The sequence below is a fragment of the Trichechus manatus genome, unplaced genomic scaffold (assembly GCF_000243295.1).
Source record: "Trichechus manatus latirostris isolate Lorelei unplaced genomic scaffold, TriManLat1.0 scaffold00182, whole genome shotgun sequence".
In the NCBI taxonomy this organism is placed as follows: Eukaryota; Metazoa; Chordata; class Mammalia; order Sirenia; family Trichechidae; genus Trichechus; species Trichechus manatus.
The window spans coordinates 2,350,543-2,377,656 of record NW_004444118.1 but is presented as its reverse complement, the minus strand read 5'-3'; the positions used below and the strand labels follow the sequence as shown (position 1 = coordinate 2,377,656).

The 27,114-nt window shown below is 48.7% G+C and overlaps 1 protein-coding gene across 1 annotated transcript; it reads right to left on the bottom strand.

Moving 5' to 3' along the window:
* Positions 1 to 227: 227 nt before the first annotated feature.
* Positions 228 to 26,975, bottom strand: CLSTN3 (calsyntenin 3). Its single transcript, XM_004387245.1, has 18 exons — positions 26,613 to 26,975; positions 23,981 to 24,103; positions 23,314 to 23,509; positions 21,447 to 21,655; positions 21,047 to 21,196; positions 20,610 to 20,795; positions 19,870 to 20,151; positions 18,945 to 19,057; positions 16,255 to 16,417; positions 15,538 to 15,594; positions 14,620 to 14,777; positions 14,336 to 14,484; positions 10,058 to 10,284; positions 9,570 to 9,740; positions 8,544 to 8,689; positions 8,173 to 8,308; positions 739 to 941; positions 228 to 471 (listed from the first exon to the last, which is right to left on the bottom strand). The coding sequence occupies exons 1-18, from the start codon at positions 26,674 to 26,676 to the stop codon at positions 331 to 333; spliced, it is 2,874 nt and encodes a 957-aa protein (XP_004387302.1). The 5' UTR covers positions 26,677 to 26,975; the 3' UTR covers positions 228 to 330.
* Between the last annotated feature and the right edge of the window lie 139 nt (positions 26,976 to 27,114).

Sequence of the window (27,114 nt, the reverse complement as noted above, 5' to 3'; positions counted from 1 at the left end):
GGGGGCAGAAAAGGCAGCCAAAGTCCTCCAGCTACCTTTCCTAAGCACCCAGCCCAGGCCTGCCCACAGGAGAAGCAGTCCAGGGGGGTGATAGGCCAGAGACAAAGGGTTCAGGGGGTTCAGGGGGTTCAGAGGGTCCAGAGGAGAGAGGAGTGGAGGGGGAGGGGGAGCAGGCTCCAGTGGGACTCACTGGGATTTTGGGATTAAAGGCAACTCCCTCTGAGGAGCTCTTGGTCTCTCTTCTCTCAGAACGTCCTTCTCCCTTTTCTGGGGATGTCTCTGTCTCACCAGTGCAGAATTCTCTCTGTTTGGGGGGTGGGGGTGTGGGCTTTAGTAGCGGTGTGGGGGAGTCTCAATGATGCGTCTCTCATCGCTGCTGGGGGAGTCAGCTGCCTCTGAGTCACTGCTGTCCTCGTCCTCCTGCTGGCCACCAGCAGCCCCTGCCACACAGACCTGCCGGTTTTGGTAGGACTGGAGAGGGCAGGAGCAGAGAGAAGAAGAGGTCAGTGGCCTGCACACACTTTAGAGCCTCCAGGGCCACCCCTCCCTTGGTCCCCTTATCCCTGCCCTATTACCTCCCCTACCTCATCCAAGCCTTCCTCCTTCCTGCTCATTGTAGCTCTGCAAGAGCTCTGAAAGAGGGCCTAGCCCCTCATTAGGGGGCTTTGCTGCGAATGTTCCAGATGAATCTTGACTCCCTTCCCCCATGAGTCCTACCCACTCCTCAGGGCCACTCACCTCCATGGGGTTCACGATAATGGTGAGAGCTGAGTCATCCCAGAAGAGGTCAGGGTCCTTGGGGTCACTGGAGGCCCCTGGGGTGCTTCCGGTCCCCGAGACGCGGCGGTGAAGGGAGTGGATACGCACCAGGCCCAGGATGACCATGAGCACCAGGAAGCCCACACACACCACGATGATGAGAGTTGCTGCACTCGGGACCACTGCAGGGAGAGCGTGGGGTGAGGAGACTATGGCCAGGCTCACCTGGGGGGGCTCACCTGGAATGGGGCTGGGCAGAGAAGGGAGTCCAGGAGTAAGAGAGGAGGGGACCCAGGTTGACAGAAGAGGGGAACACCCTGCAGAGCTGGAAGAGAAACGGAGTCCACTGGGAAGGACAGGAGATAGGGTTGGGGAGTGGGACGGTGTGGTCAAAGGGACGTGTAGACAGAGGGAGGCGGATGTGCAAAGGGAGGCAGGGCTGGCAGAGGAGAAAGGCTCCCTGCCCCATGCTGTTGTGGGCAGCTCCATTCTCAACAGCAGAGGGCAAGGATGGGAATCTGCCCTTGTCATTCAACCTGTGCCGTCCTAAGGACCATTCAGCTTAGGAAAGAGGTGCCCCGGTACCCAGTGGGGGAAGCAGAAAGGCAGCCACATGGCCCAACTGGTGCAGGAGGGGAGAAGCAGGCTGCAAGCCTGGCCTGGCTGCCAGGAAGGTGGTGTCGGATCCAAGGCTGGGAGACAGGTCCAAGGGGTCAGGAGCAGCCCCTTCAGTTACCCACCTGCACTGAGCTCACTCCTGCTCGCTGACACCTCCCTTCTCCTTGTGGGCTCAGGGCTCCTGGATGTCTGGGGCTTCTGCTCCCCTCTAATCTGTCCCTGAGGTGTAGGCACCTCCACCTTGGGCACCTTGTGCCTGCGGCCCCGCAGTCTCACTTTGACGCCCAGGTCCAGGGGGACATAGACCCGGAAGGGCAGTGAGATGCGGAAGGGCACGTGAACTCTCACCCGGACCTTAGAGCTGATGGCAGCAAAGCAGATGTGCATGCACAGGTACATACCCTGGTAGAACGTGTGGGCACACAGCTGGACAAAGGCCACCACGGCCCGCACCCGAGACAGGCTCCTGCCGGCCTGCATCCCAGCCCACACCCCAGCCTGCATCAGCCACCTGGCAGTCTGCTCACACAGTGGGATTAAAGGAAGGTGTCTGAGGGTCTCCAGCAGGGCACAGCAGAGCCATATGTGCAGCATCACCCAGCTCCCTACCAGCTGGGCAGACCAGGCAACACCCTGAAGTAAGACGTAAACCCTACACGAGAGCGGCTGTGAGCACAACACTGCCCTCCTCCTGCACACACACATACGGCACTTGGAACAGCATGAAGAGGCAGAGGAGGAGTGCCCACAGCCCCAGGGACAGCAGGTGGAGGAAGAGACCCCACACATGCACCCCCAGGACCAGGAGCCTCACAGGCAACTCGGTCACTATACCCCACATGGGCACAAACCCCTGTCCTCCTGTTTGAGTGCACAGGGACTCACCTGACCGCAGAGGCTCCACGAGGCCCAGACTCTGGGCAGTCCTGCCACTGAGGAACTATTACATGCGCGTGTACCACCCCCCCACTACACATACAGACCAGGGTCACACAAGCCCCCACAGACACACACACGTTATGCTACAGCTCACATATACATTCCCAGTTCCAAATTTACCCACAGCTTCTAAGACTCAAGAGACAGGAGAGAATACAGAGAAGCTCATGGCACAGGAGCCCCCCGCTCCCTGCTGCACATCCCTTCTCCCTAACAGCCAGCACACTCACGCAGCTACATGCTCTAGGGCCAGTCAGGTATGTGGAGAATGCCCTGTCTGAGCGGGTGCGCCAGCCACACACCTCCTTGAGGCCACCCTGGCGGCACTCAGCCAAGTTGGTCCCCATAACCCAACCCATGGCCCACTTGGGGCCACTCTCCAATTGGAGCTGACTCTGCTGGGACAGGACAGGCAGGCTCTTTGGGAACTGGACCAGGGCGGAGATGGGCCTGGCTGCAAAGGCATTTCTCAATGGCCTAGGGCGTAGGGAGGAAGAAAGAATGGGACAGAGCTGTCCTTTCTGCTTATCTGCAGGAAATAATCCCTCCCAGGTCCCAGGTCTCCATGTCAATGGACAAGACCCGGGGCAGGTGACACCACCAGCAGATGGACCCTGTAACCAAGCCCAGGCTCTGGAAGGAGTGCAAGACCCCCATTCAGAGTGGAGGCCATGGCAGGTAAATTTGCTCTGTGGACACAACGATACCAAGCCAAAGCTTCTGGTTTGTGCCTCAATCAAATGCATTTGTCCCTCTGTACTCCTGACCTGGTGAAGGAGGGGACAAGCTGATTGCCAGGAACAGAAAAGACAAAATACAGACACTCTAGCTGTAGGCTAACAAGTACAGAGAATTATTTTTAAATGAACCAAGAGGCCAGGGAGATGGGAGTATCTTCAAATTGGCTACAGACAAATATCAAGAGTTTAAGAAGTACAGAGAACCTTTCTTGCTGCATTAGATCCAAGCAGTTAATTCTGGCCTTGAATGACTTCCATAGTCAACATTAAGGGATGTTTTAGCACATGGCCCGTGTGAAACTGATTGTTTTGTTTGATTGTAAGCTCTGTCTGCAGCCCCTCATGGTGCCCGCTTATGAAGTTCCTCAGGACAGACTTCCTTCTGGTCACAGTCCCAGAGCTTCTCTTGACATAATGGTTTGCTCCTATTATACAACTTTCATAACTGCTCACGTTTCCTTTTGCTCTAGCCACAAGGAATTTTACAGTCAAAATCCAGGCCCATTCTAGAAACTGCATAGATTCCATAGTATGTATTTTATGTACAGGTAATCCCCAATTTACAACAGGGTTACATTCCAACGATTCCTTCGTAAGTCAGTTCTTTTTTTCTTTTTACTTTTCATTATTTGCCTTTTATTATAGTATCTTTATAAATCCTATCTTTGAACATCTACACGTAAACATCTGAGAATGATAACATCAGCAAATTATGTGCTGCAACACTGTATGTAGTACACATTACTAATGATAAGATGTACCCCCCCAAAAAACTAGACAGTCATTAAGTGCGGTTTGTCGTAACTCAAATACGTTGTAAATTAGGGACTACCTGACTTTATTCCCCAACTTCAGTCTTATTCTGATGATAAACATTGTCCTTTCCTTCTCCCTTCCTAATTCCAGGGCTTTGAACCCATTTGGTCTGGTTTGATCTCCTGCTAAGAGTTTGCATTTCTGCCCCAGATATACTGAATCAGAATCTACATTTTAACAAGATAACCAGGTGATTATTAAATATACTAAATTTGGACAACTACTCAAAATTTGAGAACCTCTGGGTTCTCAAATTTATTATATGTAAGAATCACCTGAGGATTTTGTTAAAATACAGATTCTGATTCAGTATGTCTGGGGTGGAAACACAAATTGTCAGCAGGATGTAGAACTGGAACAAACCAGTTCGAAGCCCTGCCTAATTCATGTTCGTTTTTTATCTTATTGCGTTATACGTGTTTCTGCAAAGCCGCAGATATTTGTAGGAAACAAAGTAGGGAAATGGTTTCCCGTCTTTGCTGTACCTTGAAATCACCTGGGGATCTTTAAAAACTTCTAATGCCCAGCTCCCACTCCCAGACATTCTGATTTAATTGGTCTAAGGTGTAAACTAGACAGCAAGATTTTTTAAAGCTCCCCAGGCGATTCTGACGTGCATCAAAGTTTGGGAGGACTAGATAAAAAATAAATAAAATGTCCTCATTATCTTGTCTCATCCTTCTCAGAGAACCTGCTCTCCCTAGTCATGAATACCCTCTAACTGCTCAACCCTAATTCTCAAATTCCCATTCATTCTCGTTTTCTCTCTCTCAGTCTCTCTCTCTCTTCTCACATGAACTTATCATATTCAGTCCTGCCTTTCCTTTGCTTATACTATTCTTCCTATCTGGAATACACTTCTCTTCTCTTCATGCCCATTCAAAATCCTTTCTACCCTTCAAAGTCCAAGTTCAAACTCTACATTTGCCACAAAGCTTCCCTGGCTATCTAGTCCACACTAATCTCTCTTTTCTGATGTCCTTGGAAGCTTCAAGTAAATGAACCTCCAGTCCCATATTTAGACTAGTTTGATGTTGTGAAACCATAATTTTGTAGCAACACTCGGGATTGGGAGGTGAAAGGTAGGGAACACCTTCAGGAGACAAAAAGGTGACTGAAACAGGTTTTATGAAGTGGATCACCTGGTAAGCTCAGAGGATGTCAATCACCAATACTCTCAGATGAACTACAAACTCTGGCCCCACTTGGTCAAAATAAGAAACTTGGTGGAAAGCAAAGACAGGCTGCTCTCAGTTGGAATCTCAGAGGGCCCACCTGAGTCAAGGGAGGCTTGGTCTGAACATCCGCTCAGAACAATGGATGGTGAGGCTGGGCTTAACCAAGGGTGGGGGCGGGGTGGTGAAGCAAGGGTGGCACTTACAAACACAAACACCAGGGCACGCCAAGCAGCTTTCGGGAGTGAGGGTGAGAAATGCTGCCTGATAGGCCAGTTAGTGCAGGGCAGCTGGACCCTCAGGAGAGGAAGCGAGAGGGCAGTTAGAACAAGACTCCCCACCTGGAGCCTCCTACCCTGAGAAAATAAGGATTGAGAATCTCAACAGGCCCAGCAGCAATGCCAACCCAGATCTACCTTGGGCCTAAGTCTGAAGCAGCCAAGACCCAGAATCTAACCAAAACGAGGTTGAATGGGAGGCTTCCCAAGTAAAGAATTGGAAAAAGAGCTAAGGAGTAACAGAAAAAAAGAAGAAGAAAAAAAAAAAAAAGGCCCTAGAGGTCTATTAAAATAAAAAAAAGGTTTAGTTCACTCACATATCTCTATCCACTTATGAGTGGGTGAAGCTTCTTTGAACCTTTGCAACTGGTCATGTCTGATACTCCTTCTTCACCCCTACTTCCATCTGTTTTGTTGTAATGAATCACAGTAAAATGCTTAAAATTTAAAAGGCCTCTGTGCTTGTTCTCAGAGAGAGCAAGAAAGAAGGGAGCCAGTCCCAGGGAAAAGGAAACACAAGAGCCAGTGCAGGTGGTGGCCATTGCACAGGAGAGGAAACCAGACTGAATCCTGGGGCCACCAGGAATGAGCCTAAATCAGAGAAGCCCTGGGAAACCCCTCGGGAGCTTCCGTAAATAAGGTTCAACTATAAATAACGAGACTACATCATGCTTGATAAAGTAGAGGGTCAGCAAAAAAGAGGAAGTCCCTCAAGAAGATAGACTGACAGTGGCTGCAACAATGGGCTCAAGCATAACAACAATTGTGAGGATGGTGCAGGACCAGGTAGTGTTTCCTTCTGTTGTGCATAGGGTTGCTATGAGTGGGAACCAACTCGATGGCACCTAACAACAACAACAACAACTTTAAAACCATCAGACATTCAAGTGGAGAGTCACAGCGAAAGGAGCCTGGTGGCACAGTGATCAATCACTCAGCTGCTAACCGAAAGGTCGGCCACTCAAACCCACCAGCTGCTCTAAGGGAGAACGATGTGGCAGTCTGCATCCGTAAAGATTACAGCCTTAGAAACCCTACAGGGCAGTTCTACTTTGTCCTATCGGTTTGCTATAAGTCGGAATCAACTTGATGGCACACAGCAATAATGTAGTGTATAGGCTTTGAAATCATACTGCCTGAATTTGAATCCTGGCTCTGCTACTTTCTAGCTGTGTGATCTTGGGCAAAGTCCTTAACCTCTCTGTGTCTCTGTTTCCTTGCCTTTAAAGGAGGATAATTCTACTACCAATTTCACTTGTTGTTGTTTATAAGGACTAAATGAGTTAATATGTGTGAAAGCCCACTTAGCATAGAGCCTGGCACACGTTAAGAGCCTGTGTTTACTATTCTTACTATTACCATTATATCTACTGAAATGAGGACTGTACTTTCATGGGAGTCACTTTGGTGACCATGAACTTCTTCCAAAGTGTTACCTCTGCAGAAGGCATTCATAGAACGCCTTTAAGAATTGCCCACAGAGCCTATAACACAGCCTTTGACTTTTTTCAAAAGTGACAAATCCGTGCCCTTTGACAGTAGATTTGATGTTTAAAAACATAAAATAATATCCAGAGCCAACTGTGATAAAAGTAGATAATGAGGTTCAGTAATACTGAACTGGGCCAAAAGCAACATGTGTCTAAAAAGTAACAAAAATAAATGCACCTCATAGACTGGCTTTGAAAGCAACTCTGAAAAGGGATTTAAAAAAAAACTGTTTTTCAGCAACATCAGCATCATTTTATGATTTTATCATTCTATTAAAAAAATTTATAATTTTTTAATAATGTGAAAGAACACTTATTTTGTAATATTAAGTGTAAATAGCAGGTTACAAAACAGCTTTATCCCAACTTTGTAAAAAGAGAAAAATAGGCATAGAAAAAGACTGGAACATAAGATCCAATATTAGTAGTGGTTCCCTCTCTGTGAGGGAATTATGACTGATTTTTCTTCTTTATACTTGTATTTTCTAGATTTTCTACAATTAAGCAACTCTTAAGTTGGAAATTAAAAAATTGCAGTACTAGTAAAGGAGTATGGCCAGGCAACAAGATTGCTTTGAAGGGCCGCGCTCCACCTGGATGTAATATTTTGCATATTTTTTTTTAGAAATATTCTTACAAATTACAGTTAGGACATAATTGCATATGTAATATGTCAACTTTCTACTTGAAGATAGGGACTGCATCTACCTTGTAGTTCTTTTATATCTCTAAAAGCACCTAAGACAGTGCTAGTACACCAAACCAAACCAAACCATCTGCTGTTGAGTTGACTCCAACTCATGGCAACCCCATCTGCATCAAAGTAGAACTGTGCTCCACAGGGGTTTCAATGGCTGATTTTTCGGAAGGGGATCAGGCTTTTCTTCTGAAGTTCCCCTGGATAGATCTGAACCACCAACCTTTTGGTTAGCAGCTGAGTGTTTAACCATTTACACCACCAAGGGACTCTGCTAGTACACATTACGTGCTTAATAAATGCATAATGGCTTTGCTACAGAGGGAACATCCTTAGGTCCAGAGCTTATTTGATATTATTGGAGGAGGACAGCAGGACTAACAAAGACGCCTGAATCCCACACTGACTTTAAGATTCCAAGCACGAGTGCCCCTGCAATGACACAAGGCTCACGTTCTTCATGAGGGAAAATTAATGACCCAGAGAGATAAAGAAATTTGCCCGCAGCAGCCAACCAAGTCAGTACCACAAGGAACAGAGCCTCCAGCTCCACCGTTCTCTTCCCCTCCCAGCAGTTGAGGAGGAGGACGCCTGTGCCCAGCCCTCTCACCTGTCACCCACCCCTCCCTGCCAAGCCCCACCCCACCCAGCCTTACATACTAGAGTTTCGGTGGGAGCTGGCCAGGCTGTGTCCAGCCATCTCAGGGGGTGGCTGGTGACCACGGTGCAGGAACTGCTGGGAGCTGAGCACGTGGCTGGGGTGGGCAACTTGGTTCATGCTGTGCAGGACGTTGACCTGGGGAAAGGGAAGGCTCAGTGGGCACATGTACTTTGCCCCGGGCCCTTCTCTACTTTTCTAGAGCCCAGCTCCACCTCTTAACTATGGCCCCAAATCTCCTCCTCTGCCCACAAGGTCTAGGAGTCCTCCATGCTGCTATTTCCATTTCCACCAACTATTGGTTTCAGTCCACACCACCCTGGCTCCTCGCCAGTAGGGCATAGCCGTGGAGGGAAAGAGACTCTCTGGGTACCTCCACGATGAATTCATTGCTCGAGTAACGGCCATTCATCTCTGAGCAGGAGAGTCGGAATTTCCTGGCATAGAGGGCAGCTCCATGTCGCAGCCGATAATGAGCCTGCCTCAGGATCTCCTCGTACACAGTGATGCTCTCCACTCCTGAGGAGAGGAACTGTTCAGTGCAGGAGCCAGTGAAGGCACACCCTGAGGCATGACCCTCTCTCCCTCCTTCCCAAGCTCCTATAAGCTGACACCACACAAAGCCCAAGTAAAGGGGGGAACAGAACCAAGTCTCATAGAGTGGGTTAGCCCATCTCTCAACAGTGGTGTGACCTGAGCTCTCAGAGTAAGAGCATCTCCCCACCACCACTACCCTGCTCTGACTGACTGGGATGGAGCAATATAGACTCCATTTCCTGCTCTGCCCTCTCTAATTGCTCTGTGGCTTCTGAGTAGGAATGGAGAGAAGGAAATAAGGAGAGCCTGCAGGACAGAAGGGAGGTGGCATGCAGAAGGGAATCTGAGAGGCAGACATAAATAAGTTCTCAGTCAAGTCCTGGAAGGGAATAGAAACAGGAGAGACACATTCTGGAAGGGTGTTCAGAGAACAGCAGTCTTCCTTTGGAAACTACCAAATCATCATTCCCACTATTCATTAAGGGATGAGGACTTAACTTTAAGCTATGGTGTGTACATGAGATTAGTGAAATGGAAGATGAGAAGATGGCTAGTACTAAACAGCTGGAGGATTAGAAAGCTAGTTAGAGAAGACTGAGCAGAAGAAGGAGAGAGATAAGAAAGATCCAAAGAGGAACCTGGAGTCGAGGTGAACCAGGCTATACAAAGGAGTGGGGAGAAAGAAACATTTGGAATTCACTTCCTGAGGGGCAATCTGGAAGCCAGAGGATCTTCTAAACTGGGAAGGAGCAAAATGGCACTGGGCCACATCCCTCTGGAAGGAGGGCCTTCTGGGTTTCCCAGGTGCTTGACTATGAGCAGGGACACAAAAAGAGAGGACAGGTTCCCAGTCCCCACTGACCAGCAATGGTGAGGTAGGCAGACGTGTTGGTGAGCTCCAGCCCTCGCTGCTGCAAAGATGCCATGTCTAAGAGCAGGCTTTCTCGCTCAGGGTCCAGGTCATCCCCCACCAGAGAAATCTCACAGCCGTCCAGGTTGTGCACGATCTCATCCGACATGCGTGTGTCTGTCACTAGGCAAGAGAAGGTCAGGGTCTGCGTCAGATCTGAAGGGTCCACTGAGGTTCTGAGTCAGCCATCTCCTTGTGGCCATGTTTCCTCCACTTCTAGGGTCATTCCTTGATAGCAGTCAGCATCAGTTAAGAACTGCAAGACCCAACAATTTCCTAACACCCATGTGTCTCCCACTGGCTTTACTACCTAATGGCAAGTGGTTCCAGTCAAACACAGGAGGAAGTGGCTCTCATTTCCAGTCCTGACTCCCCCCCACCTCTGGTTCCAGACACTCGCCCCTTGTCTCGATTATGTCACTTCCTGGAGTCACCCTTACCTGTGCCCTGCCAACTCTCATCCTTTTTGGCCTCTACTTGGTGAGAAATGGAGCAAGTGACTTGAAGGTCAGGGAACAAAGGGACCCCCTCAGGCCCCTCAAAGTCCACAGCTGGGCGGGCAAAATGAGCAGTGCCACTCAGCAGGATCTGGGGGGCATCGGGCTGAAGAACCACCACATAGCCCTCCACTTCAGGGATGGAGACACAGGATTCCTCACTGAAGCACCTATGTGAGAAGAGGAGAGAGAGGCAGCTTGTGACCACAAAGCCCCCTTCCTTATACTCTATATCTATCTCACCCCTCTGGGCCTCCACCTCTACAATAGAGCACCCCATGTCAGGGAGGGCTAGGAGAGGAAAGGGAGGTAGTGTCTCTGCATCCCCATCCCCATAGGAATGCTGGAGGGGGAGACATCCTTTCTGGTAGATGCCACTGAGAAAGGGTCAGAGACAGGTAACTCTGACCTGTAGGGGTGATCATGTCATCAATGCCCTGCCCCAGGATTGTGAAACATCTATCAAACCTTATTTCAATGAAAAATAAGCTGAACATATAAAAATGTATATACATATACAGTTCTTTACCTAGGAGGTAAAAAAGCATGCATTCAGTACAATATCTGGCAGAAATGTGCCAGAAAATATTCAACAACAAAAGTGTGGTGGGGGGCTATCAAAGGATGTCCTCCTCCTTGGTGGTGTCTCCATTCCCTTCGATATCAGGGAAACTCACTTTGGTAGGTTAGTTAATCTGACTATCTTGCACTTAGTTGCACCCTGCCATGAAGCTTCACTGATCTTGGCACCAGAAAAACTACCCCTAGAGGACTTAGGCAAGCCAAACCAACCAATAACACAGGTGCTGAGGAACTATCTTTCCAGAATCACTTCCAGGACACCTCACATTTGCATAGTACTTGCTGGTTTATAAAGCACTTTGCCTGTGTTATTTCATTATAACCTTATTTCAATGCTGTTGAATAGGGATAAGAAACCAAAGCTCTTAGATAAAGCATTTGGCCACATAGTTAATATGTGTCAAAGTCAAGGCTTAAACCCATTCTTCGCATTCTAAGCCCTCTGATCTTTCCACTAAGCCACAGTTACCATGTGGGGCCTGGTTTTGCACCAGGGAAATTTATTTCCAAAAAGTACCCCCTTGAACAAGCAGTCTTCAAAAGGGAGTTAGTAATTCAGGAGGAGGGACTATGGTCCATATGCTTGTGCTAACTCATTTTGCTGAGAGGGCTATTATTATGAGTGTTACTGAGCATGCCCAGCTTGATTGCTGGGGTCAAAAGGGAGAAGGCGTAACCTCAGCAGATATGATGAGCTCAGAGCAGGGCTTCAAACTGGTTCTAAATGGTTCAGACATGGCCAATGGTAGCAAGGGTAGCGTATGCAGTGCATAGCAACCAAATCTCTTGTACATCAGCTTTTGACCTGAGTAAGAAACAGGCAGTGGTGTCCTGCTCAAAGATGGCAGCCAACTGCGCCACTTTGAATTTGTGTTGCTTTCCACAGTCCTGCCAATAATCCAATCTCCTGCCTCAGGCTCCTGAAAGTTTCCTGATGTGGGATACTGGATTATTGGTTCTTGAAAGTTTCCTGATGTGGGAGATTAGATTTTTTTTTTTTTTTTTTTTTTGGTAATGCAATGTGTATGCTGCCCTTGTTTCCGTAGGCCATGACTGTTTCATAGTAGAACAGTGCTACATAAGGTTTTCAATGGCTGTGATCTTTTGGAAGTGGATCACCAGGGCTTTCTTCTAAGGCACCTCTGGGTGAGTTCAAACTGCCAACCTTCCAGCTAGCAGGGACTCCGTGATGAGTTCTCTTTTTTTTTTCCCAGTGGGCAAGAGAAATCCATTGAAGTTTTTCATTAGGGAAGGAGATCATGAAAAGTCTGATTTAAGACGACTACCCTAGCCTCAAGGTGGAGGGTGAACTGAAGCTGGAAGGCTAGAGATGGGTAAACTAGTTTGAAGGCTACTGCCAGCTGAAAGGTGATGAGAGCTTGGGCTAGAAAAGTCTTACAGAAGTCTTACTATCCAATCCATAACACCTATGGATTGAATGGTATTTCCCAAAAAGATATATTGAAGTCTTAACCTCTATACCTGTGAATGTGACCTTGTTTGGAAATAGACTCTTTGAAGATGCTATCAGTTAGTTAATACGAGGTCATACCAGAGTAGGGTGGGTCCTAATCCCATCTGAGTGGTGTCCTTATAAAAGAGAAGAGACACAGAGAGACAGACAGAAGAAAGGCTGCCATGTGAAGATGCATCTACATGCCAAGGAACACCTGGGGATACCAGAAGCTGGGAGACAAGAAAGGCTTTTCCCCTAGAGTCTTCAGAGAGAATATGGCCCCGCTGACACCTTGAATTTGGACTACTAGCCTCCAGAACTATGAGACAATAAATTTCTGTTCTTGGAAGTCACCCGATTTGTGGCATTTTGTTACAGCAGCCGTAGGAAACTAATACAAGAGGCAACAGCAGAAATGGTAACAGGTGAGACATATTCCAGACACTCTGCACAGAGGCAGGAGCTAGGTGACCTGGCAACTGATGGGGCTTACAGGGTAAAGGCAAGGGAAATCAAAGATGACTCAGAGGTTTCAAGCCTGGGTAACTGCAAGGAGAGAGACGTCATTGCAGAAATGGAGAATTCAATGGGAAGGTCTGGTTTGGGCACTGAAGTTGATTGTTTCAGCTTTAACTCATTTGTTTGAGAAGCTGGCAGAACTTATAGAGATTATAGCATTCAGATGGAAATTCAGAGATTTTTATCTTCATTTAACTTATGGGGAAACTGAAGCAGAGTAAGGTAAAGGGTAATGAAAATAGAACTCAGGAATCCTGACTCCTAGTGGGCGTAATCCACTCATTAGATGGCAGTATCTCCTAAAAACTGCCTCATAAACAATTATAATCCACTGTCATTGAGTCAATTTTGACTCATAGCAACTCTATAGGACAGAATAGAACTGCCCCATAGGGTTTCCAAGGCTGTAATCTTTACGGAAGCAGACTACCACATCTTTCTCCTGCATAAACGATAATAAGGGATGAAAATGCCTTCATAGAATAATAGCCAACATTTACAGAATGTTTAATAGGCACTCTGCTAAGCATTAGATCTGGATTATGCAATTTAGTTCTTATAACAATTCCACGAATTAGATTCTATTGTCATCCCTGCTTTAGAAATGAGAAAACTAAGGCCCAGAGAGGTTAATTTGCCCAATATTAAAAAACTAGTAATAGACCCTGTCTCCTTAACTATTATGCTTTCATTGCCTCTCTATTAATTTGTATTTTTAAAGCACCTAATATATACTAAAACCTTGAAAAACAGTCTAGAATTTTTCTTTTAAAGAACTTTAAATCATTCACTTAAAATTCAGGAATCAAAAGTTTATCACTGGTGACCAGAGGCAGATGAGAGGGGGAAATAGGGAGTTACTGCTTAAGCGGTACCGAGTTTCTGTTAAGGGTGATGAAAAAAACTTTGGAAATTGATAGCGGTGATGGTTGCACAACATGGTGAAGGCAATTAATGTCACTGAACTATTCACATAAAAATGATTGAAATGGCAAATGTTTTGTTATACATATTTTAGCACAATAAAATTTTTGTAAAATCCAGGGGTCAACAAACTTTTTCTGTGAAGGACCAGGTAGTAAATATTTATGACTGTGGAAGTCCCAACTACTCAGCTCTGCCATTGTATCATGAAAAGCAGCCATAGACAATATGCAAATGAAGGGGCATGGCTGTATTCCAATAAAACTTTACTTACAAAAATAGGCAGCAGGCCAGGTTTGGCCTGGGCTGTAGCTTGCCAGCCCCAAACTTAATCATTATATTTTACCTTGCAAGAACTTGGTAAAGCAAGATTAAAACAAGTGAAGAAACTAGAGCTCGCTATTTCACCAAGGCAATTAATATTGAGTCAGAATTAATTTAGGCCTCCTAGCTCCCAATCCAGTACCTTCTCTGTGCCACTTTATATATCAGCATAGAAAAGATCACAAAGTGTGACTAAATGGAAAGAATAATGAACTGGTTGTTGAGAAATCTGTGTCTACTCCAAGCTCTTCTACCAACATTGCCGTGTGACCTTCAGCTAGTCAACTGTCTTCTCCTGGGGCCCAATCTCCCCACCTGTAAACTAAGGGAGGTGTAACCCTAGATGATGTCTAAGGCTGAGGAGTTCTGACACTCTCACTCTGCTCTATGATTTGCCCACCCCACCCAACACTCACTTGACGGCAGTGGTGAGGCGCAGGGGCCTGACGCCAGGCGTGGCAAAGCGCAGAGTGTTCATGTAAGCCACATGCTGCAGGGCATGGTTGAAGGTCTCCACATCATCCCCCTCCAGGGTGAGCAAGGACTGCGAGGGGTTCACGTGGACCTGGGCCCCAGACACAGACACAGCTGAGAGCAGGACCAGGAAGCAGGAGAGGAAAGGAATAGAGGTAGAGAGGTGGGGCAAGGTTGAGGGGCAAGGGGCGTGCGAGGAAGAGAGGGCTAGAGGAAGGGGTTATACCTTCATGCCTTTGCCCAGGCTCTCGAAATCCCTATAGTCCAGCCCCTCCCGACATGCATAGAGGCACTCGATGACCTCACGGCTCTCCAGGCGACCTGAGCGCACGCTGAAACCAGCCAGGTAGCCATGAAAGTAGTGGTGGATCGGCAAGGGGTCTCCTAGGGCAGGAACACAAGAGGGGGACCAAGAGGTGACAAAAGGTAAAAGGACAGGAGGGATGGGATAAGGGAAGGGGGACTGAGAGAAAAGGAAGAGAGATGTAAAGAGAAAGGGGAAAGATGGCTTGAGAAAGAAAATTAAAAAGAGAAACATAGAAACAAAAAGAAGGAAAGAGGTGAGAGAAGTGAGGATAAGCGGGAGATTGAAGAAGGGAGAAGGAAGAAAGAAAATAGAGAGAATAAAATCAGGGGGAGAAGAGGGGTGAAAAACAGAAGCAACAGAAATGAGGAAAACGTCAAGGACAGCAGGAAAGGGAAGAAGGAAGCCAGGACCAAAGGGAGGAAAGAGAAGAAACAAGGAAAAGAGGAGAAACGAGGAGGAGACTGCAAGAGAGGGCATCTTTTACAGTGACATGCAAGGAGACCCAGGATGAATGTGTGAGCTTCAGAGGATGCCCAGACCTTCTCCTTCTGTGTATCTGACTCCTTCCACTTCCTTTCAACTATTTGGGAAGCCAGCAAGAGAACACCTTTATTTTACTCGATAGTCAGGAAAGGACACCCAGAATCCAGCCAAACTACAACTGTCCTTACTTCTCCAAGAAAACCTTGCCTTGCTGTATTTTTCTGAGATTCTGCCCCCTGGTGGTATGTAAAGCAGCAAATAGCAAGGCTTTATAGGATTTGGAGTGGAAAAGGGAGCACAGAACAGAAAGTTAGATGAGAAATCTCTGGTCTCCAGTTTTTATACACAGATTACCTTGTGTTGGGTCCATACTGTTGTCTCCTCCTTTTTCCTTCTCTTTGTTCTTCTCCTCTGGGGGAAAAAAGTGCTAGTGAGCCCAGGGTTGTGGGGATGGACTGACCAAGAGGAATGAGAAGATTTTCCTGCTCTGACCCTGTACTTGTAGGACTTGCAACTTCTCAGCTGAGTTCAACCCTTCTTTTGTCATATCCCAGTCTCTCAGGCCTCTGTTATAGACAAACTCCCAAACATGTTGGTGAGGAAACATGTGGGCTCTGGTAAGACACACACACACACACACACACACACATACACACACACACACGGGAGGAAAAATTGAAAGAAATGGCTTAAAAATCAGAAGAGTGATGAACCTATGAAGGGTTACTGTTCTCTAGCAGGGACATGGGGTGTAGAAATCATCATTACTATGGATGGAGCAAAGTGAGAACAAGCTAAAGTTACAGACAGATTCTGGTGTGTTGCCTGAGAAGGATATTCCTCCAAGTAAGAGGTGATGCCCAGTGGAACGGGTGGAGGTGTGGAAGGCTGTGGTCTCCTCCACTGGAGATCTTTCACCCTCATCCTGCCCAACTGCAGGGAGGTGCAAGAAGTGGCCTCAGCTAGTCCTGGGGTCAGGCTGCTCTTCCAAGCCCACCTCCCTTCATCAATTCTAAACCTCTGGATACTCTAACCTTTGGTGTCTTTACTGAGAAACTCAGAGGGTCTTACCACTCCAGCAGGCCCCAATCATGAGAGCAGGTTCTCTTCGGGGTGGGTGGATGAGGCCATTGTCATGGATGAGGGCAGGGTCAAAGGAAATGCCATCAGCATAGAGTGTGACTGTGGGGAACTCAAGGTTCAAAGCATAGTGGTGCCACTCATCATCACAGACCTGGAGGAGAGTAGGAGCAAGAGCCTCTCAATTACTTCATATTCAGGGAACTATAATTGGGAGATGGGGCACAGTCCCTCATATCCCAGTTCTACCCACGGGGCTTACTAGCGCCTACCCAGTACAGCTTAAGGACTAGTACCTTGCCCCAAATCTATCAGACAACAAACCTAGTACCTAAAATTCCACCCTTTTCAGGTAAATCTTCAAAACTATAAACATTCCTACAAGGAGTAACACCATATTATAAATAACTTCTCCCCAAAAAGTGTGTGTATATGTGCATGCATGTATGTATGTACTATGTATCTATGGTATGGGAACCTCTAGGGTAATTTCTAACCCAACAGGAACCACTAAAACAAACTTTGTCTCCGTTTGCAGTTTCTCCTACGGTCAGCCAAGATGGGGGTAAGGGATGGTCAGAGGAGTAAGGGGTAGAGAGTAATCTGTCTTATCAACTTCCAAATGTTGAGTTTCCTCAAGGCTCAGAAAAGGGACCCTCTTCCCTTTTTTCTCTACACTCTCTTCCCATGGATAACTCATCTGTTCCCATGGATTCAGATACCGTATTTATGCTGGTAATTCCAAAATCTACATCACTAGCCCAGAAATTCTCCCCTAAATGCTGGGTTCTCCACATAGATGAATCACAGCCATCTAAAATTTAATATGCGTAAGATGGAAATCTAGGCCCCTTTCTGACTCCTTCAGTATTCCTTGGGCCATAAAATGCTGCATCATCCATCCAATTGCTCAAGTGGATAACCTAGGAGAGAGACATACTTAATTCTTCCCTTTCCCTTATCCTCTACATCTAATCCATCAGCAGATCCTGTCAATCCCAGGTCCACATAGAACAAAGAGCGGTGTGTTTCTGTGCAGTTCTGTCTACCTCCATTGCCATACGTAAGTGAAGTCCCCCATCTCTCTTGTGTGGAATGTTGTAACAGTCTTGTCTCTCCACTTTCACCCTTACATCTCTTCAATACATTCCTCCCACAGTTGTCAAAGTAACCTTATTAAAATGTAAATCTGATCACATCACATCCTTGCTTCAAATCCTTCAAAAGTCTTTCTATCTGTCATAAGACAAAATCTAAACTAACACCAGCACACAGGCCCACTGCATAACCTGGTCCCACCCGTTTCTCTAACCTCATATCATCTTTCCTCCGTGTTCACTCTACCCCAACCTCCCTGGCCTTCTTTCCATGCCTAGAACATGCTGGGCTCTTTCTTGCCTCAGGGCCTTTGCACTTGCTCTTCCCTCTACCTGGAACACTTTTCCTTGCTCTCTTCTCATGGCTATTTCTTATCCTTTAGGACTAAGATTAAATTTCAACTCAGTCACGCCCTCCCTGAGCATCTAATCTAAGTTCCCCCTTTCCCTGCATTCCCTCATTCTCTACCTCCGTCCCTTGCTTACTTCTTTCAGAGAATTAATCATAATTTATTATTTTTATATGTTTATTTACTTTATTTAAGCCTATCTCCCCAACTAAAATGTAAGCTCAATGAAGGCAAAGATTTTGTTCCATCTTGGACTCCATTGTATCCCCAGAACCTAGCCAAGTGCCTGGGACTTAATTGGTGTTTAATAAATATTTGTTGAATAAATGAGAGTGAATTAAAGAAAAATAGAGAGGGCAATATAAGCTGCCAATACCAGCAATCTGGAGGAAAGATCAAGAGGTAACAATTGGCAGACTATTTCTTTAAAAGATTGCTGCAAAAAGCATTTGCAGCCAGCCCTTAATTATCCAGTTTGTGGATTTTCTTCCTGCCCTTTTTTAGCCATTTGCTTGCTCAGTCACTCCACCAGGACTTACAAGAAAAACAGAAGATGAAAACTCGAATTAGTTCCCATTGGTCCTTGTGGTCAGCTTGGAAAATGACTGAATAAAGAAGAGGCTACAACCTTTGGCTCAAGAGAGGATTTTTAATTTTTTGTCTAATTTTTTACCCCTCATAATCATGGACAATAAGAAGAATTAACATGTATAGAGTGTTTTCAGTCTATAAGGACTATTATATCATGTAATCCTAACAACAACCCTGGAATATAGAATTCTGATTATCCTCACTTAATAGGAAAAGAAGCAGAGGTTTAGACACATTAACCAAGATTTCATTGCTAGCAGATTTCGCTGGCAGGACTCAACCTCAATTCACATATCTCAGAACTTGTTTTCTCAATTACAACATGCTAACTGCCTGAGAGTCAAGGATGTGTACCGTTAAGGTTCTTGATAAAAGAGCGATCAAATAAAATAAGGGGGAAGAGATGGTTGGATAGCTGCTTGAGTTGGGTGTTCGTAGTAATTTTTCCCTATTTCCTCTTAATCACAGAGTACTTTCTACAGAAGATTAGCCTTGGAAGAGAAGAACAAGAGAACCTGGAGACAGAATGTTCAATGACTAAAAGTGCAGAATGAAAGAGGCAGCATAGGGCAACCCAGAAAATGCCAGCCCCTGTCCCAGGATCCTCCTTCCCCAAAAGGAAGCTATAAACACCCAGCCTCACCTGCTCCAGCTTCCAGAGGAACTTGACTGGGCGGGCACTCTCAAGCAGGGGCCAGTACAAGAAGGCAATTCTGCAGCCATGGACCATCAGTGAGTAGTGAGAAAAGCCATCCTCTGAAAGGAGAAAGTAGAAACAAGAGTCAAGCACAGGGCCTGAGGCAAGAACAAGTTCAAAGCATCAGGAGGGAGAGGATGTTGGTTTCTCCTAATCCTCTCTCATGTGCTCTCTTGCTCCCTTGTTCATTCTCTCTCTCTCTCTCTCTCTCTCTCTCTCACACACACACACACACACACTCTCACACTCATACATGGTTCAGTTCAAGTGATAAATAGAGCTCTCAGGCACTCTGATTGGGCTGAGGGGGAAACACTAGGCAGCCTGCTCCCACCAGCTCTTTATTGGTCCTTTGGCTAATACAAATGTCATGGGTGACAAGCATTTTCAGGGTGAGAGAAATGGGGTCAGAGGAGTGGCTACAAATGAAAGAGCTGAGCCCTCCCTAGAAGGATGTGCCACTGTAGTCTAAGGAAGGTTCTAGGGAAGCCAACTAGCCCTTAGGGGAGAAGGATGGGATAGCGGTGGAGGAGAAAGAATGAGCACACCGTTACCCAGGCTTTTCCACTACAATGAAGGGGCTTTAGTGGGCGTGGAGATAGGGAAGCCTACTGCATGGTGAGCTTCAGGGAGATTGGACAACTACAAATGAGAACGGTGGTGGCAGTTCCATTGCACTCTGAGAGCAGTAGGATCTCAACATATCATGTTGGGGATAAATCACTGAATTTCAGGGACTATCAAACCCAGCACAGTCGTTTTACATGAGGAAAAGGGAAGTGACCTGTTCATGGTCACACACTGGACGGTAACAGAGGCAGGACAAGAAGCCAGTTTCCCCACTCTCAGGCAGTGCCCTAGGGAAGCTCACCATTCTGGACAGTGTTACACACGATGGTTTCCTCCTCCTTCTTGCCCTTGCTGGGAGTTATGCCATGCTTCATCCAGAAGGACAGGGTGAAGTGGTCACTGAGGCTGTCCTGGGACCCAGAGCCCAGCCCAGCTGTGCCACCGAGGGGCACCTGCACAGCTTGGGTGCCGTTGAACCAGTAGATAAGGCTGCTGTCCTGACTGTAGTGCACAGAGATCCCTGCTGTCCAGTTGGCATTGGGGCCGGGCATGGGCAACAGGTCCATCTCCCCAGTGGCAGCACCTGCAGGAGCCCCAGGGGCACAAGTGTCAGAGCTGAGGGGCAGCAGACGGAAAAATGGGAAGAAAGCAGGGAAAGTATGACTGGTTGAGGGTGGAGAAAGATTTCCTACAAGTAGTCTCGCCACCTTTTCTGGATTTTCAAAGACAAGATGGGATGGACCTGTCTAGGAATATCGCTCCAATTAACTCAACCCATTCTCCAACTCTTCATCTCTCCCTACCACTGCCCCATAATGTATCTGATGACTGTGTTGTGTTATGATGCATCTTTGCCAATGACATATTTTTCAGCCTTTTTAGGCCACAAGGGCTAACCATGTGCCACAACGCCCGTGGATATGTGCACTTGTAGATGGTCAGAAAATGTAAGACAAATTCTGAGAAAGGGGCAGAAGAGGGTCAGGCAGAGGCTGGGTAGGAAGAGACAGGCCTGAAGGAGTGAGGAGGGGGAACACTCACCACAGAGTTTCCGCAGTGCCCGCTCTGAGTAGTTGTCACGGTCACAGCCCTTGGCCACGTGGCTGGTCTGCAGCTCTATGGTGGCCTGAATGTTCCAGAGTGGTTCATCACAGGTCTCCAGACGGATACCAGGGAACAAAGCCAAGCTCCCAGCACCTGGTGCATATTCAATCCTTTTGTTCCAGCCTGCATGGGTGAGGCAGAGAGGGCAGTGGACAGAGAAGGGTAAGTCAGCTTCTTTCATCCATTCTCCTCTCGCCATGTCCACTGCCAGCCTTGAGCTCCTAGGTAAATGGCCAGGGAAGACAGCTACAAAACTTCCCCCAGTTATCCCTCCCCTGACTCCTAGGCTGGTCCCCATGTTTGTCAGAAGGGACAAACAGAAAGACCAAGGGGAAAGGTGATTCACAAGATGGTCACAGAGCTGAGCTCCTCACCTTGCCAGCTGGGTTTACAGGTGGGCTTCACCTGGATCTCCACCTCCGCGTCATCTGCCGCCCGCTTCTTCCCACAGTCATAAGCTGTCACTGTAAACTTGTAGAGCTTCTCACCACTGTACTGCAGCTTCTCTGTGTTCTCGATGTTCCCTGCGGTGGGTGGGGGGGAGGACAAATACAATCAGCAGCACTAGAGAAAGCCTAGGGAGGCAAGGGGAGGATTCATGAGTTAATTGAGCAGTAGGTGAATCAAGATGCAAGAAGGTGTCTGGGAGAAAAATTTCCACATCTGGAAAGGAGGGCGTGAAGTAAGCATCTGAAGGGGAGGAGCTGTGGGAGCACTGAGGAAGGTGGGCTGACACAGAGCTGGGCAGCTGGGGTGGGCAGGGGATGGACTCACCGTCGTTGTCGATGAGGAAGGGGGTGTTGGGCGTGAGGATCTCGTAGTAGCAGATCTGGCTGTACTGCGGGGAGCAGTCGCCATCGATGGCTTCCACCCGCAGGATGCGATCATACAGCTTCCCCTCAGTCACGGCCGCGCGGTACAGCCGTTCCACAAACACAGGGGCGAACTCATTCACGTCGTTGACCCGAACATGCACCGTTGCCCTGCACACAGCAGAGCAGAAGGAGGGGTGAAGAAGAGGGCATAAGGAAGGGGAGACAACAAAACGTGGACAAGGAAGGGAGACAAGCAAGAGCCAGCCAGCCTCAATGCTCCAAGAGAGGCACGAGGGGCCGAGTCATAGGAATGCAGGTGGGGGCACAGAGCAGGAGAAAGTCCGCCTGTCCCTGAGCCTGGGGCAGGTCAGCATGCTCACCCCCACCCCTCAGAGCACCAGCCCAGGTCAAAGTCCTGCCAGAGTAGGGCAGACTCCAGAGAGAAGGTCCTCAAGAGAATCGGGGCTAAGGAAAAGGTGACTGATGTAAGGGAGAAGGAATAAGCACCAGGGGACACCCAGGAGCTGATTTTGATGATTTCTGTACAGAATGCTACAGGTTGAGGTGCCAAACGAGGAATTATGCAGAGAATTTTGCATCCATCAGATCCTCCTTCACAACAATCAGATCCAATGAGATAATTAAGGAAAATTCAGAGAAAAGCCAAAATTAAAAACAGCCATAAGAAGGAAAGTGGCATTTGTACAAAAGGCACAAGTCAGCTGACATGTCTGAGCAGTACATGTGAGCTGTGTGCTGCCTTCTGTGCACATGTGCAAAATGTGCATGTCAGGGGTGGTGCCTCCTTACTTGTGCCCTGGGCAAGCAGAGTTGCATGGAAGCCCTTCGTGCTGAGTCCCATAGCCAAGATCCAGGCTCCCAGGACCAAGTGACAAGGACCCTATCTCCAAATGGGAAATGAAGTCACAAGGAGCTGTTTATCTCTAGTGCCTCTTAGTGGTCCAGGAATCCTGACTGCAGTCTTTCTCCCACACTCAAATGAGAGTCAGTGGGAACAAGACATAGGTGTCCTGGACCCTGGCCTCTTTCATGCTGTAACCATCTGTTCCTCATCCTCTCCTAGAGCTGTATGCATGAGTGTTATTAATTGGGTGATTGTGGTGTCTACTACAGATAGACCGGTGGGCAGCTGAAAGGAGATCAGGATGTGTGCTAAACGTGGTTCATCCTCCTCCGCATCATCATAGCTCCCATGTATTGAGCCCTTTACCATGTACTAGGCACTGTGCCATTTAATCTTCACAGCAACCTTATGAAGTAGGTATCATCACTATCCCCTTTTTACGGATAATGAAAAGTAGATCCAGAAAGGCTCCGTACGTTGCCCGAGGTCATAAGAGGCAGAGCCAGGACTAAAAAACAAAAAAACAGTTGCCATGGAGTTCACTCCAACTCATGGAGACCCCACCATGTGTGTCAGAGTAGAACTGTGCTCCCTAGGGTTTTCAACGGCTGATTTTTCAGAAGTAGATCTCCAGGGCTTTCTTCCAAGACACCTCTGGGTGGACTCAAACCTCCAACCTTTTGATTAGCAGCAGAGCACGTAGCCTGTTCACACCACCCAGGGACTCAAGAGCCAGGATTAAATCCTCCTAAACTCTACTATATGCTTCTGTCACCTTGACTGAAGGATCCTGAGGGGCAAGAATACTGTTCCTAAATCCTACGGACAGCAGAGTAGTGGGTGCATTTTCAATAACAATACGGACAGATGGCACGGGGCTTGGAGAAGAGGATGGAAGCTCAGTTCAGGGAGGAGGTGGGAAGGGCCCTGGGGCATATGGGGCAGAGAAGGGCTCCCTCACTTGTGGGACTTCTTGGTGTTGGCCCCGTCGGGACCCTCGCCACAGTCGTAGGCCTGGATGGTGAAGGTGTGCTCCTTCTGAGCCTCGCAGTCCACTGGCTCCTTGGCCCGGATCAGTCCTTCTCCTGTTGCCTTGTCCAGGATCACCGCCTCAAAGGGCACCCCAGACCCATGGAGCCGGAAGCCACAGATCTCACCTGTCCCGGGGGGAAGGGAAGGAGTGAGGCTTCTGCACTGCCTCCAGCACCTCCTCTTCCACCCTCAGGCTCAACTCGGTTTCCAGCTTCACCCCTCCTCCCAAACCCCTGTCCTTTCTGTTACAGGCGTGAAAGCATGAATTATCAGACAATAGCTCCAACTCCAGTTTCCCTCTCAGAGCCACCAGGTCTGAGATATGGCAAAATCTTGATCAATTAACCCCTGCCTGCCCATGTCCTTCTCTCTGGCATCCTTTCCTCAATTGCCATTCTTCAGTGTATCCCATTCCCCCCCCCCCCCCCCTTCAGCCTATTCTTCTATTTTCCCCCAGGCCTCTTCTCCACTCTCTTAATTCTCCCACTCTCTCATTCCTCCTACTCCCAGGATTACCCCTCCCCTCCCTCACCCTCTGCCCTCCCAACCACTTTTCTGTCCCCTACCCTGCCTTGTCATACCCCAGCCCCAATTACCTGCATAACGCAGGGGGGCATCCTTGTCCAACGCAAAGAGTGGCGGGTTCAGCAGGACAGTGTTGTCATTCTCCATGACGATGCCCTGGTATTCTGCCTCGATCCATGGCTTGTGCTTGTTGGCTGACCCCCAGAGAGAGAAGGGGAAGCACATGTGAGCTGGGCCTCCACTCCCAGAACAGCTCCTCATGGCCCAGGCAAACTCATACCTCAGCCTCATTACCCTTTCCACCCCCTGAGGGAGCACCTTGCAGGAACACAAGGAGGAGGACAAGGACAAGGATGAGAAATTAGCCATTGAAGAAGTCAGCGGGCCTGTGGGAGGTCACAGCGTTCGCCTATAGTAGGATAGACAGTTTCCATGGCAACAGCCTGCCCCCCAGAGGGTGGGGGAAGAGATCACTATCTCCCCTGAATACCAGGGTCTGGGGGTGGGGAGCCCCTTTAGGGATTTCAAGTGCAGGACAGTGGAGACTAGGAAGTCGGGGAGCACTGGTGGCCACCAAAGGAGCCCTGAGAAAGCGAAAGGGGAGATTAAGGGCAGAGTTGGTATTTAAAAAAGGAGGGAATATAGAAGTTTCCTGATTGTTTATCCACCCTCCCCCTTAATTTCCAATCCTGCTCCCTTCACTTTTCACTGCTTCCAGCCAAGCCCCAAACTAAGGCCATTCTCCTCAGCACAGGGAATAGGAGAAAGAAGGGAAGAAAAAAGATATAGGACAGAGGGAGGGGGACAGAGGAGGGCAGGGATGGAGCAGAGGGATCAATGGTAAATGCCTGGACCCAGCAGAGCCAACATCCTAAGGGATTATCAAGCTGGCCTAGAAACACGAAAAATCCCCTCCCTGCTTCCCACCCCCACACCTAGAACACGCTCATAACCAGCACATTTCTATGTCCCCTACAGGGCCACCAAACCCAGCACTCCCTGAACCCTGCATTTTATACAGACCCATGACTTAGTCCTAATTCTTGCCAACACACCAATCTTCCCTTCAGCCATCAGCCAATTCAGGGTGGATGTAGAACTCACTCAGGCTCCAGATCCTTCCATATTCCACTAAATCACTCCCCGCCCGTCCGCAGGAGCAGTCTACCGCTAGCCTGGGAGGAGGTTATGGGGAAGGCACGGTGTTCCTTGGGAGCTCAGCATCTTCTCTCCCCTTCCACATCACCCCCAAGCCCAGCCTCCACTGGTTACTCTATCTGGTCCCATCATGCCAAGCCCCAGGCTCTCAAAGCACATTCATAACGGCACATCAGCAGGACATGGATGGAGGAGGACATATCACCAGAGGGAAACTGAGTCACCAAAAGCCAACTTGTTCGGAGTATTCATGGTGAGCAAGAAATCCTGATTTCCAGTCTTTCCTCTAATCATCCCCCCAAAAAAGCCTTCTGGTATCTGAACGCCTACCCCTTTCGTGCTGACGACCACCACAACCCCTTCCCTGATGGCTGAGGAGAAAGTCACAAGATGGTGCACAGGAGACAACACAGGAAGTGGCAGGAGGCTAAGAAGCCAGGCTGAGGTGAGAGGTAGAGGCAGGAGCCGCAGCCAGGCCAGGCGAAGGAGAACGCAGATAGAGGGGCTGAGGCAGATGCAGGGGTGAGGCGCAGCAAGGGCAGAGCCAGGCACTTTTCCATAGCTCACCCCTCCATCCCTGCTTCCCTCCCTACCTCTGTCTCCCAGCTCCTCTCCTCTTGACCACCTACTCTCTCCTTGTATCCATTACCTTTCATTCACACCTAGGCTCCCTGTCTCTTCCTTCCTCGGCTTTACCCTTCCCTTCTCTTTTCTTCCTCATTTTCCTTTCATTCTCCTTTTTTTCTGCCTCTACCTTTGTCCTCTCCCGTTCCCTTCTTACCCCCCTCCCACACCTCATGTCCCTTCTTCTCAGCTTTCCCTCTCACCACTCATTTAGCGCCCTCCCACACCCACTTCTGCCCCTTCCTGCCCTTCTCCATCTGCTTCCACCTACCAGAGCCCTCTGCCCCCAGTCTCCTCCCTCCATCCCTCACTGTCCTTCCAACAGCCTCATCCAGCTGAATTTATCTGCTGTCTGCCAGAGAGGGCAGCTCTGGTAACCCACAGCCCAGCTGTGTGCAGGCGTCAGGGTATGGATGCAGAGAAACATGCAGAAACATACGTGCTCCGAATTGCTGAGCTGCAAGGAACAGTTTCTCCCCAGGATGGGATGGAGATGAACCAGATGGAGCTGCCACACACCCTTAGTGTGTGCGCACCCCAGTGAAAATGGAGCCACTGAGAGATGCATATCATTGCTCAGGGGCAAGTCCTCTGAGACCTGAGATATCTGCCAGCATGGAGAAACTGGGCAGGGGTGGGGGTGGGTAAGGACTCCAAGATGGGGATGGAGACTCTCTGGGGGCAAGATGACCAACAAGAGAAGTACATGGGTAGAGATGGATCAGAGAGGAGGATGTGGCAAGGAAGATGCTGAGGGAGAGGAGAAGGGGGCAGGTCTGAGAAAATGGATGGGAGGGGGATGGTCAGAAGAGGAGCAGACACCTGTCATGTGCCAGAGAGCCTCAATACCTCCTGCCCCCTGCCCCCACATCGCTCTGTCCCTGCCCCTCTCTCAGTGACCCCCACCCCCACCTCACTCACCTTTGTTACAGGAGCTGAAGGGGAGCAGGGAGGCCAGCAAGAGGAGCAACAGCAGTAGGGTCATGGTGTGGCGTGGGGCAGAGCAAAGCTGGAGATCGCTCTCCCCTGGGAGCCTCAAGCCTGCTTGTTCCCCCTTAGGGAGGGATGCAGGGGCTCACCAAGGAGGGCAGGGAAGACAGAGAGCAGCAGGGCAGTGACAGAGCGGAGGCTGCCGCCCACACTAGTCCACAGAGCCGACTTGGGCAGACCCCAACCTGGGTGGCTAAGGTGGGGGACTTGCAGTGGCTTCTACTCTGTCCCTCTAGAGCCCGGCGTCCTCACTCTCTCTCTCTCACTCCCACCCCATCCCCGCTACTGCAGGATGACGTCAGCAAAGCCCGGCACGGATTGATGGGGCTGCTGGCCAATCGGGTGACTGGGGAGGCCAGGTGCTGCAGGGAGGGGAGGTGACCAGTGGGGCTGAGGAGCAGGGGCGGGAGAATGTGGTAGGGCTTTTTTCCCT

What these genes read in the sequence shown, in the direction of transcription:
- CLSTN3 (XM_004387245.1), bottom strand. Translation starts at nt 26,676, where the DNA reads ATGACCCTACTGCTGTTGCTCCTCTTGCTGGCCTCCCTGCTCCCCTTC. An exon ending in TGCCCCCCTGCGTTATGCAG is followed by an intron (nt 23,510 to 23,980) that starts GTAATTGGGGCT and finishes CCCCCGGGACAG; the next exon opens with GTGAGATCTGTGGCTTCCGG. An exon ending in GTGTAACACTGTCCAGAATG is followed by an intron (nt 19,058 to 19,869) that starts GTGAGCTTCCCT and finishes TTCTCCTTTCAG; the next exon opens with AGGATGGCTTTTCTCACTAC.